We start from the raw sequence: 12,122 nt of genomic DNA, 5'->3' as shown, positions 1-12,122 counted from the left end.
ATTTTAGGCGTCTTCGAAAGGAAAAATATATGGCTTGCGATGTATTTGTATGAGGTTAATGAAATTTTAATACATTATAGCCAAATATATTGTTATGTAAATCTCAAGCTACAACATTTTCCGATCACCCAAAAAACCACGCTAGTGCAAAATAAATCAATAATCAAAAACTTTGTCATATCGTGGAAATTTCAATAAACAATACAAAATTCTTACTCATTATCTATGTTACTTCAAAATAGGATCAAATAAGATCAAAATACAGGTATAGTACTGGAATAAACCAAGTTTAAAGGGCAATGTGCCTTTCATTTATTTTCTTTTGTAAATGAGTGGTGAGTCATGAAAAACAGCTAATTCATTTCAGGGAGTGAACAGTTCTGATCCAATCTCTGAAAAGAACAGTTTTGCCCATCTCTAATGTAAACGTCTTAGAATGGGGGTGAACATAAAATGAATGCACTCTTTAAAAACGCGTGTTTGAGGCATATCTGTTAGCGTGGCGTGTCGAGAAAGGCGTGCCATTCATTTCGATGCGTTACCCCATGAAAATTAACCTCACAGGCGTTGTAGTGTTGGCTGTATGCAAAGGAGCGCTGCTGTCGCGTCACGTCACGAGGCGCTCCGCGAGCTTCAGTAACTATGTGAATCAGGGCAGCGGGTCATCAAAGGTTGCCCATGCCTGGGTATGATGAAAGCGCACGTGATTGCTCAGGCTTTGGATCAGATTCGATCCGTACTACCATCCCATGTCCAATTTTTGTATCGCTCTCTTGTTCGGAAACCAAACGAACAACACATCAGGCTGCAGCGTCTGGGCCGGCCGAAGTGGCCGAGCGGTTCTAGGCGGTTCAGTCTGGAACCGCGCGACCGCTACGATCGCAGGTTCGAATCCTGCCTCGGTCATGGATGTGTGTGATGTCCTTAAGTTAGTTAGGTTTAAGTAGTTCTAAGTTCTAGGGGACTGATGACCTCAGATGTTAAGTCCCATAGTGCTCAGAGCCATTTGAACCATTTTTTTGCACCGTCTGGATTACCACTTGAATTTGCACGCGCAACGGCCTGATTGGCTAACTTCTGTGTTAATTAGTTCGGAAATAACGCAACATGTATAATATTTTTTTATTAATAGTTGTTTCTCAGCACAACCTACCCTGCAATATTCTTACAAGCTTTTCAGACGGTTTTTGACCACACCGTAAAAAAATGTTTAATACTACTTCAGCAGAAAGGAAGGCTCTGTGAGACTTGAGAGCAAAGACCTCCTCATTTTACCCACCGAAAATGGGAACGCCAGTGTCCTCTCACGAACTGACAAGGAAACGTAACCTACTTGACCTCATATTTTAGTGAGAAAAAGGCACACTTAACATCAGCCAAATTTCTGATGCGGCGCAGTTATGACCTTCTAGACCTGACATGGCGCACTGTCTTCCATAAAATTTCAATCGTTTTTTGGGAACATGCGATCCGCGAATGGCTGCAAATGGTCTCCAAGTAGCCGAACGTAACCATTTCCAGTCAATGATCGGTTCAGTTGGAGCTGAGGACCCATTCCATGTAAACACAGCTCACAGAATTATGGAGCCACCACCAGCTTGCACAGTGCTTCGCTGACAATTTGTGTGTATGACTCGTTGGGGCCTGCATCACACTCGAGGCCTACTATCACCTCTTACCAACTGAAATCCATACTCGTCTGATCAGGCCATGGTTTTCTAATTGTGTGGGGGCCAACCGATGTGGTCACAAGTCCAGGAGAGGCGCTGCTGGCGTTGTTTTGCTGTTAGCAAAGGCACTCGCGTCGGTCGTCTGCTGTCATAGCCCCACGTTCGTCGTACGTCCCACATTGATTTCTGCAGTTATTTCACGCAGTCTTGCTTGTCTGTTAGTACTGACAGCTCTATGCAGACGCAGCTACTTTCGGTCGTTGATGATGCCCGTCAGCCACACCGTTGTCCGCGGTGAGAGGTTATCCCTGAAATCTGGTTTTCCCGGCACACTCTTGAAATTGTGACTCATGGAATATTGAAATCCCTGACGATTTCCCATGTCCCACGCGTCTAGCTCCAACTACCATTTAGCGTTCGAAGTCTGTTAATTCCCGGCGTGCGGTTATAATCACGTCGGTAATATTTTCACATGAATCATCTGAGTAGAAATGACAGCTACGCCAACGCACTAGCATTTTATACCTTGCGCACACGATACCACCGCCATATGGATATGTGAATATCGCTATCCCATGACTTTCGCCACCTCAGTGTATTACCAGCTGGGAATTCTCTGACCTACACCCAATTCGTCGCGATTTGTCTGGGAAGAGCCGAACACTGCAGCTGTCTCGATTTGAGACAGCCCGCTTTAGTTCAAATGGCTCTAACCACTATGGGACTTAACATCGGAGGTCGTCAGTCCCCTAGAACTTAGAACTACTTAAACCTAACTAACCTAAGGACACCACATACATCCATGACCGAGGCAGGATTCGAACCTGCGACCGTAGTAACCGCGTGGTTCCGGACTGAAGCGCCTAGAACCGCTCGGCCACAGCGGCCGGCTGGCTTAAGTTAAAGACAATGTTCGCCTTCAGGTTTGACCTTCCACTCCGAACATAATGCGGTGCTTCAAATGTCAAAAATATGGCCACACGGAGTAAGAAAAGGTGAGCACGTTGTAGCGATGGTGGATTAGATATTCATGAGCCACCATGAACAATGTACTGACGTAGTAAAGCATATGACAATTTCTCACGCAAACGTCAGAGTGCTGGGTTTACAGTGAAGGACAAAACAATATAGAACTCTGGGTCACAAATCGTATATTGTAAGATTAAGCAAAAGTAGCATGTAGGGCTCTACAACACAGAATATTCACGACCTCGTTTCCTAGCGCGGCAACGAACAGATGAATATGATCGATGCAGCTACGCAGACGCGGGCTGTAAATGCCTGCACAAGCACTTACGAAAAAAAAACTGAAACAACTCCCATTCTCAAACCACTTCAAGCAAATGCAAAAAAGAAAATGAGAAAGTTAGCAATGCAAATGAGAAATAGGTTGAAAATCTCGGAGTGTCGGCAACATCGTCCTCTCTACATAGAGAGAAGTGCTAAAAAAAGCGGAAATAGAGAAAAAAGGCTCCCACGAAACCATATAAAGAAACACTGTTTTTTTTCTCTGATGGTTCTGACGATGACACTCTTCTCGAGCCCATGGAAGTCGATAAAAACAGCCATCCATCGCATACCCCATCTCGAGGAACGACAAAGGGAAGTAAAAAGCAACCTCGTCAATAAATAGCTCCCATACTTAAGCAGTACTTTAATAGTTCAGAAACTATGTGGAGGAACTGATACTCTTAGCACACACGTTTATTTTTTCCAGAAGACAAACTTCAAAGACGCTGATGGTCTTACACTACGGGATTGTAGGCAATAAAAGAAGACCCTCAGGGAAGAGAGGGCTAAAGGTAGTGTTGACATATTTGACAATACCCCCCATCGTCCGCTACCGGTAGCTGAGTGGTCGCCGGCATGGTAGCTCAGAGTGTTCGGTCAGAGGGTTAGCTGCCTTCTGTAATAAAAAAACTGAGTTAATCGATTAACGACGAACTTAAACGGGTGTCTCACGACGTCCGCCCCGAGCACATGCAATGAACGAAAAATGAGATTAAAAAAAAGTGGTCAGCGCGACAGAATGTCAATCCTAAGGGCCCGGGTTCGATTCCCGGCTGGGTCGGAGATTTTCTCCGCTCAGAGACTGGGTATTGTGTTGTCCTAATCATCATCATTTCATCCTCATCGGCGCGCAAGTCGTCGAATTGGCGTCAAATCGAAAGACTTGCGCCCGGCGAACGGTCTACCCGATGGGAGGCCCTAGTCACACGACATTTTTTTAATACCTCCAACACCTCAACACCAGCTTACAAGCAGTTGCTGCAGTACTACATGTAATCATCACATACACTGACTGAAAAAAGTAGTGATGCAGCCATATGGGGAAGAGGAAACGAAATGAGACTTCACCGTTTCAGAGTGTACGTGATCATATTCCAGTGATTACAAAATCGAGTCTGATTTACAAAGAATATGGCAGTATGAGTCCACTTATCAGTATGACGTTGCACCTAATCTGGCGTGGACGCACACACTGATTCGCTTCGGAATGGTATCATAGTGCCATTGTACCTTTTCCTGGCCCACAACCGTCGTAACTGGTCCTTGGTATCCTGGATACTGGGATGGAATGGGCATCCGCGCTGGTCCTACACACGTTCTAACTGCGACAGGTGCGGGGATTTCGATGGCCATGGGAGTGCATCAGCATCAAGCAGACAATTCGCAGAGGTCATGCGTGGTCGAGGATTGTCCTGTTGAAAACTGGCTCCGCATATTTTCGCATGAAAAGTAACACATGAAGGCGCTGAACGTCCGTGGCGTAACGTTCTACCGTGAGAGTTCCCTGTCACTACCCGCCGTGACCTAAAGTCATGCTCAGGAACACTCACTGAACCCTGGACGGATCACATCACCGCTTTAGCCTACCAAGTAACAACCATTCCAAAGTCTTCAGGCTTTCAACGAAGACCGTTTGTTTCCTACGAACAGCGGACACTTCAATTGTTTGGTCCACCTGCGAACAGCGAGCGTGTCGACTGGAAACGCGGGAGCAAAGCGTCTTTGTTAGTGTGCGAATGCGGTGATCTCATCTGAGGCATTAAGGTATTTGAACCCTGTGAGCCAATCGGAACACTAGGCGGTAGCTTTGTTTGTTCCGGTCACGCGGCTCTTAAGCATACAAACAGAATCGTATTCTGCCTCTTGGCGGGTCTTTGGTTGGTGGGCGAGGCGCGATGACTTCTTCCGTCGTCGTTTGTAGTACACCATATTAAGCAGTTATTCTGATCTTTGTCTGCAGTACAAGATGGAAGGTTCTGAGCAGCACACTTGTGTGTAACATGGTGAGTTGTATGTTGCTCACCTATTGCGTTTAGTTTCGTTTTCACATAAGTTTTGTGAATTATCGGTATTGTAATTTCGTGTGCGAAACGCGGGTCTTTTTTGGAGCTAGATCATTTATATAGCACATGTGGTTCCGAATCCATTTCAATGACAGACAATAAATTTTGTGAATTATCGGTATTGTAATTTCGTGTGCGAAACGCGGGTCTTTTTTGGAGCTAGGGCATTTATATAGCACATGTGGTTCCGAATCCATTTCAATGACAGACATCCTAAACCTCAACGACTGACGCGCAGCTTATCTTACCTTAAATGAGGTATTTATTCCACATGGAATATTATTATTGTAATGTGGTTTTGGGTTACTGTACAGACCGATTTTAAAGTCATTCTGTTTCAGTGTGTGAACACGGCCATCTGGGCTGAATCGCGTACTTGGTTCCGTTCTCATTTACAGCTTCAGTCAATTTAATTTGCCTAGGCGCTACAGTCTGGAACCACGTGACCGCTACGGTTATATTAAGTCCCATAGTGTTCAGAGCCATTTGAACCACCACCCTCAGTCGGCGATATTTTTAAACAGAGTGTACTTGCAGTATGGTAACAGTATGTCAGAGGCTTGATAAGTAATGGTGATCTTTAACGAAAGTAAAGAGTAACGAATAGTATGTATTAGGTGTTGATTCGAGAGTACCAAACGCATACGATTGAGAGTATAGTCGTTGCTTGCTAATAAACAGTTTCATTATTACCGAGGGCAGAACAAGGAACACAGTGATTAGAGATGACAAATATAATTGAGTAATGGAACTACACAATAAGAGGAGACGATGGAAACAATACTTCTGTGAATCAGAATGAATTTTCACTTAAATGCAAAGTTGCTCTGATTTGAAACTTCCCGACTGTGTGCTAGACCGGGACTCGAACGTCGACCTTTGCCTTTTGTGGGTAAATGCTCTAACGACTGAAATTCTATGAAGTCTGCAAGGTGGAAGAAGAGGTACTGGCGGAAGTCAAGGTATGAGAGTGGGTGCTGATTCGTGCTTGGTTAACTTAGCCTTAGAGCACTTGCCTGCGTAAGGGAAATGTCCCGGTTTCGATTCCCTGTCTGGCACACAGTTTTAATCTGCAACGTAGTTTCAAGGTTGGAGAACATTAACACTTTTCTGGAGAAATTAGGCCAACTGCAAATGTCCACGCAGCACAAAAAGCTGATATGGGAGACTTATCCTTACCCTTAGATTTCAAACCGCTTTTTACGAACTCATAATGAACAAATGTCCAAGAACTGATGAAGTCCCAGCGGAACTTTTTCGCATCAGATCAAATGGCGGAGCAAAAAACCATGAAGAGCGTGAATAAAACCTACGAAACTGGGGAAGTTCAATCATATTTTGCGAAGCGTGTAATTGATACACTTCCAAAGAAAGCATGAATACCACACCGTTGCACCGGTATCACATGTATCTAAGGGTGCACCGAGCTTGGGGAACGGCAGGACAGTTTTCGTCATAAACATTTAGATGAATGAAAAATAGCTTCTGCTTAAAATTACCCAGATTATATTCAACGAGTGTTTGATAATGAGAGTACGTAGCGACTTCCAACAAACTTGACACACAATTTCAAACCTTTTCTAAACTTTATCTAGATTACATCCTTAACGTCAAAATTTTAACGCATAACTCATTTGCCAAGTAATAAGACATTTGAAGGTGCCTTATACATTGCAGTTCGATTCTTTAAGGAATTGGAGGTCTACTGACCCATTATAAAGTCCCAGACTTTTACAATTGTGTAGAGTCACACAAAGCTGCTTTAAGTATGGCCCACAGGAAAATTAACCAGTGACACTAAAATAGGAAGTGACTGAATATAACAACGATTCCTTCACGTTAGAATAAACTTTTCATAAACAGAACGTTTTCTCATCTGAAGAGTATTCCGAAGGAAAAATATCCATCAATTCTTTTTTCTTTTTCCTGTCGGCAAAGACCTCGTAATCCCTAAGCATATGCTTTTGCTTCTGCAGTAGCTGTTGTTATTCTTATTTTATCTTTACACTGTCTGCAGAGGCAATACGTAGAGCCTGAGTAATTTTCATAGTTTCTGCTGCGAAAGGTAGTTTTTTTCTAAGATATTAGACGTTCGTTTCGAATGTCAGGCAGCTGAAATGTTTCAATATATCAGGTACACTCTACAGCGAAACAAACAAGTTTCTGACGATATGCGTTTCTCTCGTTTCATTGTAGGCTGTACAAGTATTTTTTTAATTAATCTCTTTCGTGGACAAACCGTAATTTCGTAGTATTCTACCAATAGATGAAAGGCACAATTTATTTTACCGACAGTTGTAAGTATGTGATGATTCTATTTCGTATTCCCAGTTATTATTCTCATTCAAGTTTGTAGCTCGATAGATCCATTATGACTCATAAATCTTATAGTGAAGAACTAGATCTTTTATGAGATTGCGAAGTGCACGACGTTATATACCTCTGCATTAAATCCTAGCTGCTAACGTGTGCGAGACCTGCTGTAGAATACGAAATTTTGATTTTTGATAATTTCATTGTTTGCAAGACTGATTACTTACCATCAAAACACCATTCAGATGGATCATCACACACCCCGGGGCTGAACATGCAACCTAAAACAGAAAAGAGAAAAGGGGTCAGTATTTATTCCTGATGTTACTATTTGCGTTCCAAACTTCATAGAAATCTTTGCAGTATGCAGTGACATCACAGTAGCTCTTGTGAATACAGCAGTTAGCTAACAAATTAGTTTCCATTCTCTTGTTGGCGCGATACTGATGTCGTCATTATTTTGTGCATTTATTGCTATGGCTGTGATACACACTAAGAGAAAGAAAAGAGTCACCACGGAATAATTATCCGAATGGGACGGAAATCGGTAGATGTGATGTACATGTACAGACAAACAAATGATTACAATTTCAGAAAAATTGGATGATTTATTCAAGAGAAAGAGCTTCACAAATAGAGCAAGTCAATAACGCGTTGCTCCACTTCCGGGCCCTTAGGTTGGTTGGTTTGGGGAAGGAGACCAGAGAGCGAGGTCATCGGTCTCATCGGATTAGGGAAGGATGGGGAAGGAAGTCGGCCGTGCCCTTTGAAAGGAACCATCCCGGCATTTGCCTGGAGCGATTTAGGGAAATCACGGAAAACCTAAATCAGGATGGCCGGACGCGGAATTGAACCGTCGTCCTCCCGAATGCGAGTCCAGTGTCTAACCACTGCACCACCTCGCTCGGTCCGGGCCCTTATGCAGGCAGTTATTCAGCTTGGCGTTGACTGACAGCGTTGGTGGCTGTCCTCCTGAGGGATATCGTTCCAAATTCTGTCCAGCTGTTGATCGTCAGATCCTGAGTTGGTTGCAGAGCCTTGTCCATAATGCCCTAAACGTTCTCAATTGGGGAGAGATCCGGCGAACTAGCTGGCCATGCCAGGTTTTGGCAAGTGGGAAGACAAGCAGCAGAAACTGTCGCCGTTTGGGTGGGGATTATCTTGCTGTAATCTAAGTCCAGGATGGTTTGCCATGAAGGGCAACGAAACGGGGCATGTAATATCGTCGACATATTGCTGTGCTGTAAGGGCGCCAAGGATGACAATGGTTCCTGATAAGAAACGAAATGGTACTCCAGACCATCACTCCTGGCTGTAGGGCAGTATGGCTGGAGACAGCCCAGTTGGTACCCCACGGCGCCGGTCGTCGTGGCCGAGAGGTTCTAGGCGCTTCAGTCTGGAACCGCGTGACCGCTACGGTCGCAGGTTCGCATCCTGCCTCGGGCATGGACGTGTGTGATGTCCTTAGGTTAGTTAGGTTTAAGTAGTTCTAAGTTCTAGGGGACTGATGACCTCAGATGTTAAGTCCCATAGTGCTCAGAGCCATTTTTTACCCCACGGCTGTTCGGGGCGTCTCCAGACATGTCTTCCTGGTCATTGGGGCTCGGTTCGAAGCGCGACTCATCACTGAAGACAGTTCTACTCCAGTCAATGAGATTCCAGGCCGAAGCCCCTGAATCTACTATAGGTTGTACCCTGGACTTTGAATTTTATGTTTGACACTTATCCACTTGAACGAAGGCACACAATCAATACGTGTTTACACCTCCATCCGTGAGTGGTCTGTGAAGAGACTTTAATGCAATGTACAATAAACGTAACCTTACGAGCAATGATATAGGGACTGAAAGACAATTCCGTTTCCCAACTTGGCTGTATCACAATCACTTGCTTCACACGATCAGCTGATTTCGGCGACGTGCCATTTTCAAGTGCTTACATGACATGTACGTCTGTCACCTAACTTCTGTCTATCTATCTTCCTCCATTTATCTTTTATATTAGGTATATTTAGTGTGCAGCAGCGTAAACCTTAACTGCACCGGCCGATAAGTAGCAGCATTGCTCATAAATGTTGGTGGATTCGTGAGCTTCTTAAAGAAGGAAACATACTTGGGCACGATCTTCTTGACGCCTTAAAAATGGAGGCTGGACTGGAATTCAACCAACCATGTGGATGACTAGACAAATTTCTAAAGACTTCTAAGACGGTTTGGGGCGCATTTAAAAAGAGACGACAGTTTCAGACTGTCAGTTTCTGCTTCCCTTATATTTGCAATCTCAATTCACATTCATAATGCATTGCACATTCGTCGAAGAGCGGGCAGCGAGTTACTTAACTTCGAAGTATCGTAAGCAATCGTTTGAGAGCAATTACATAGCAAAAAAACATGTGAATCCGAAATATGTGGTTTTTAGTTTGTCATACAAAAAGTAAAACGTTTTTCGACAAATTGCGGTAAGATTGGGGAGGAACGTAGCTTTGATTCGTTTACTTAAAGAGAGTTGTTTTAACAGCCCAGCAGATGACTCTTCTCTCAGCTTTCTGCTTTCCTTGAATCAAATCTTGATGTGAACACCATTCTCTGAGTGGCAGGGCCTAACAAGTCTGTCGCATAGAATTTACGGTAAAATATTGCGACAATGAGTCTGAAGAATGAATAATTACGCAGTGACGTTTACAAGAGAAATGCTGGCACGGGCTACATATACAGATCAGGAGTTTTTGTTTATTGTTTTTTATTTAGCGCCATTGGTGGCCTTCGGACATGGTGCACTCAGCCAGTCTCCGATTCACGATAAGCTACAAACTGAAGTATATACCCAATATCTTTCTCTCTCTCTCTCTCTCTCTCTCTCTCTGTCTGTCCGTCTCTCTCTCTCTCTCTCTCACACACACACACACATGTACACTCATCATTCACAAAGAATATTTACATTGGTTGTAAAGATATTAATTAAATCATAATGTGTTCGCACCATGGTCACGAGACGTCACTCCAAACGCAAGTTAAATAAGGAACATATAATTTTCACGCCTCCTGAGCGCTGTCCTGGAGCGAGCTGCTTCAGTTTTTTAAGGTATATGGAAGTCATGACATTCAGTCACCTAACACTTCATCTGAATTTCAAGTACAGTACTACGAAGTGGCCCGTAAACACGTTTATCGTTACCGCAGACAAGTCGTCCGGTGGTAAGTAGCTGCGGGCAATCATCACCAATTCGACCTCATATTTCGAGGGGAAAAAAGCACACTTGAAAAGTACCAGCCCCAGCAATCGGCTCAGCGCGAAAATTTAGGCCGTAATTCTGCTAGTACCCATACGACCTTTCAAATATACAGCATTTTAATTTTTCTCCCACCGGTTCTTTGTCACTCACTCCGCCCTAATGCAGACGCCTAAGGCAGAGCGCGAGGTACTGTCCAGTGGAGCGAGTAAGAGGTTTGTGAAATACTTCCGTAACGTGCCTTGTTCTTTAGGTCAAAGTAGCTTATCACAAAGGTTTCTTTGCTTTGAACATTTTTATGTTGTGATTCACAAATGCAGTGTAAATTAATGAAACGAATGAGTGTGTCAATTAAGAAGCAGCGGAGGTCTATTTCACTACTAACTCCATTATTATGCGTTATTTTCTTTGGATTTTAAAGCTGACAATATTAAAGTGAATACATATGCAAGAGATGCTTTACCCGCTAACGTGATTGCTATGATTCAATTGCAAATCGAAAATAATTATCTTCATTTCATAATAATTATTCAGTTACTTAGATTTACTATTTTTCTATTCAGGTGTATATAATAATACTCAACATATGTGTTCGTGAGGTTGACATATTATGTGTCCTAGTCACATTAAGTACCTACTTTTGGCGAAGATTAACATGCGTTCTTGAACAAGATTTCATAAAACATTTGGCAGATGTATGCACCTCCTCCCTCCTCTTCCCTCCCCTTCAGCATTCCACGAATAGAAGGGCTCTGGCTAATACTATGTTGTACACTTCGCGCTGGGGCTTCAGACGGCTGCTGTGCAGCGAAGCGACTGACAAACAACTCACGCTCGCGAAATTTAAAAGCCGTTCGTCAGAAGGTCGTAACTGCGTGCTATCAGAATTATGGAACAGATTTTCGCGCGGGATCGATTGCTGGGGCTGATGTCTTGCATGCCTGTAAGGGACAGTCAAATAAGAATGATACAGATGCAAAAAAAAGCCCTATGGGACTTACCTTCAGAGGTCATCAGTCCCCTAGACTTAGAACTACTTAAACCAAACTAACCTAAGGACATCACACACATCCAACCCGAGGCAGGATTCGAACCTGCAACCGTAACAGCTGATGCATCTAGAACCGCTCGGTCACAGCGGTCGGCCGGACGCAAAACAGTAAGTGAAATATTCATTATTCCAAAAGTAATCGCCATTACTGCTAATACAGCTATCGCACTGCGAGACAGGACGTTTAACGCCTTTATCGAAAAATGTTTTCGGTTACTTACGGAACGATATTGCCCGCCTACAAATTGCCACTGTTGTTTCGAGTACGCTGCAGAACTTTCGCTGGGTAACAGTTACACATCCTTCATGCACACCCGATCTCTCCTCATGCGACTTCCATATTTTTGGAGGTCTGAAGAAAGACTTTCGCGGTAGTCGATTTACTCTCCTGGGTACAATCATAGTTTCGTAGGCAGTCGCAAACATTTTTCCATGGGCGCATTGACTGTCTTGTCTGAGATGATTATATGAACAGTTATGGCAATTACTTTTGAAATAATTAACAG

The 12,122-nt window shown here is 43.6% G+C and overlaps 1 protein-coding gene across 2 annotated transcripts in view; it reads right to left on the bottom strand.

The window, feature by feature from the left end:
- LOC126253306 (receptor-type tyrosine-protein phosphatase N2) overlaps window positions 1–12,122 on the bottom strand; it is a 449,946-nt gene that overhangs the window by 233,723 nt on the left and 204,101 nt on the right. For both annotated transcript variants that reach the window (XM_049954535.1, XM_049954536.1), the window contains exon 2: window positions 7,564–7,617. In XM_049954535.1, coding sequence (XP_049810492.1) covers window positions 7,564–7,617 — 54 coding nt within the window. The remainder of the gene's footprint in view (window positions 1–7,563; window positions 7,618–12,122) is intronic.

The sequence above is a fragment of the Schistocerca nitens genome, chromosome 4 (genome assembly GCF_023898315.1).
Source record: "Schistocerca nitens isolate TAMUIC-IGC-003100 chromosome 4, iqSchNite1.1, whole genome shotgun sequence".
In the NCBI taxonomy this organism is placed as follows: Eukaryota; Metazoa; Arthropoda; class Insecta; order Orthoptera; family Acrididae; genus Schistocerca; species Schistocerca nitens.
This window is presented reverse-complemented; position numbering and strand designations above follow the sequence as displayed.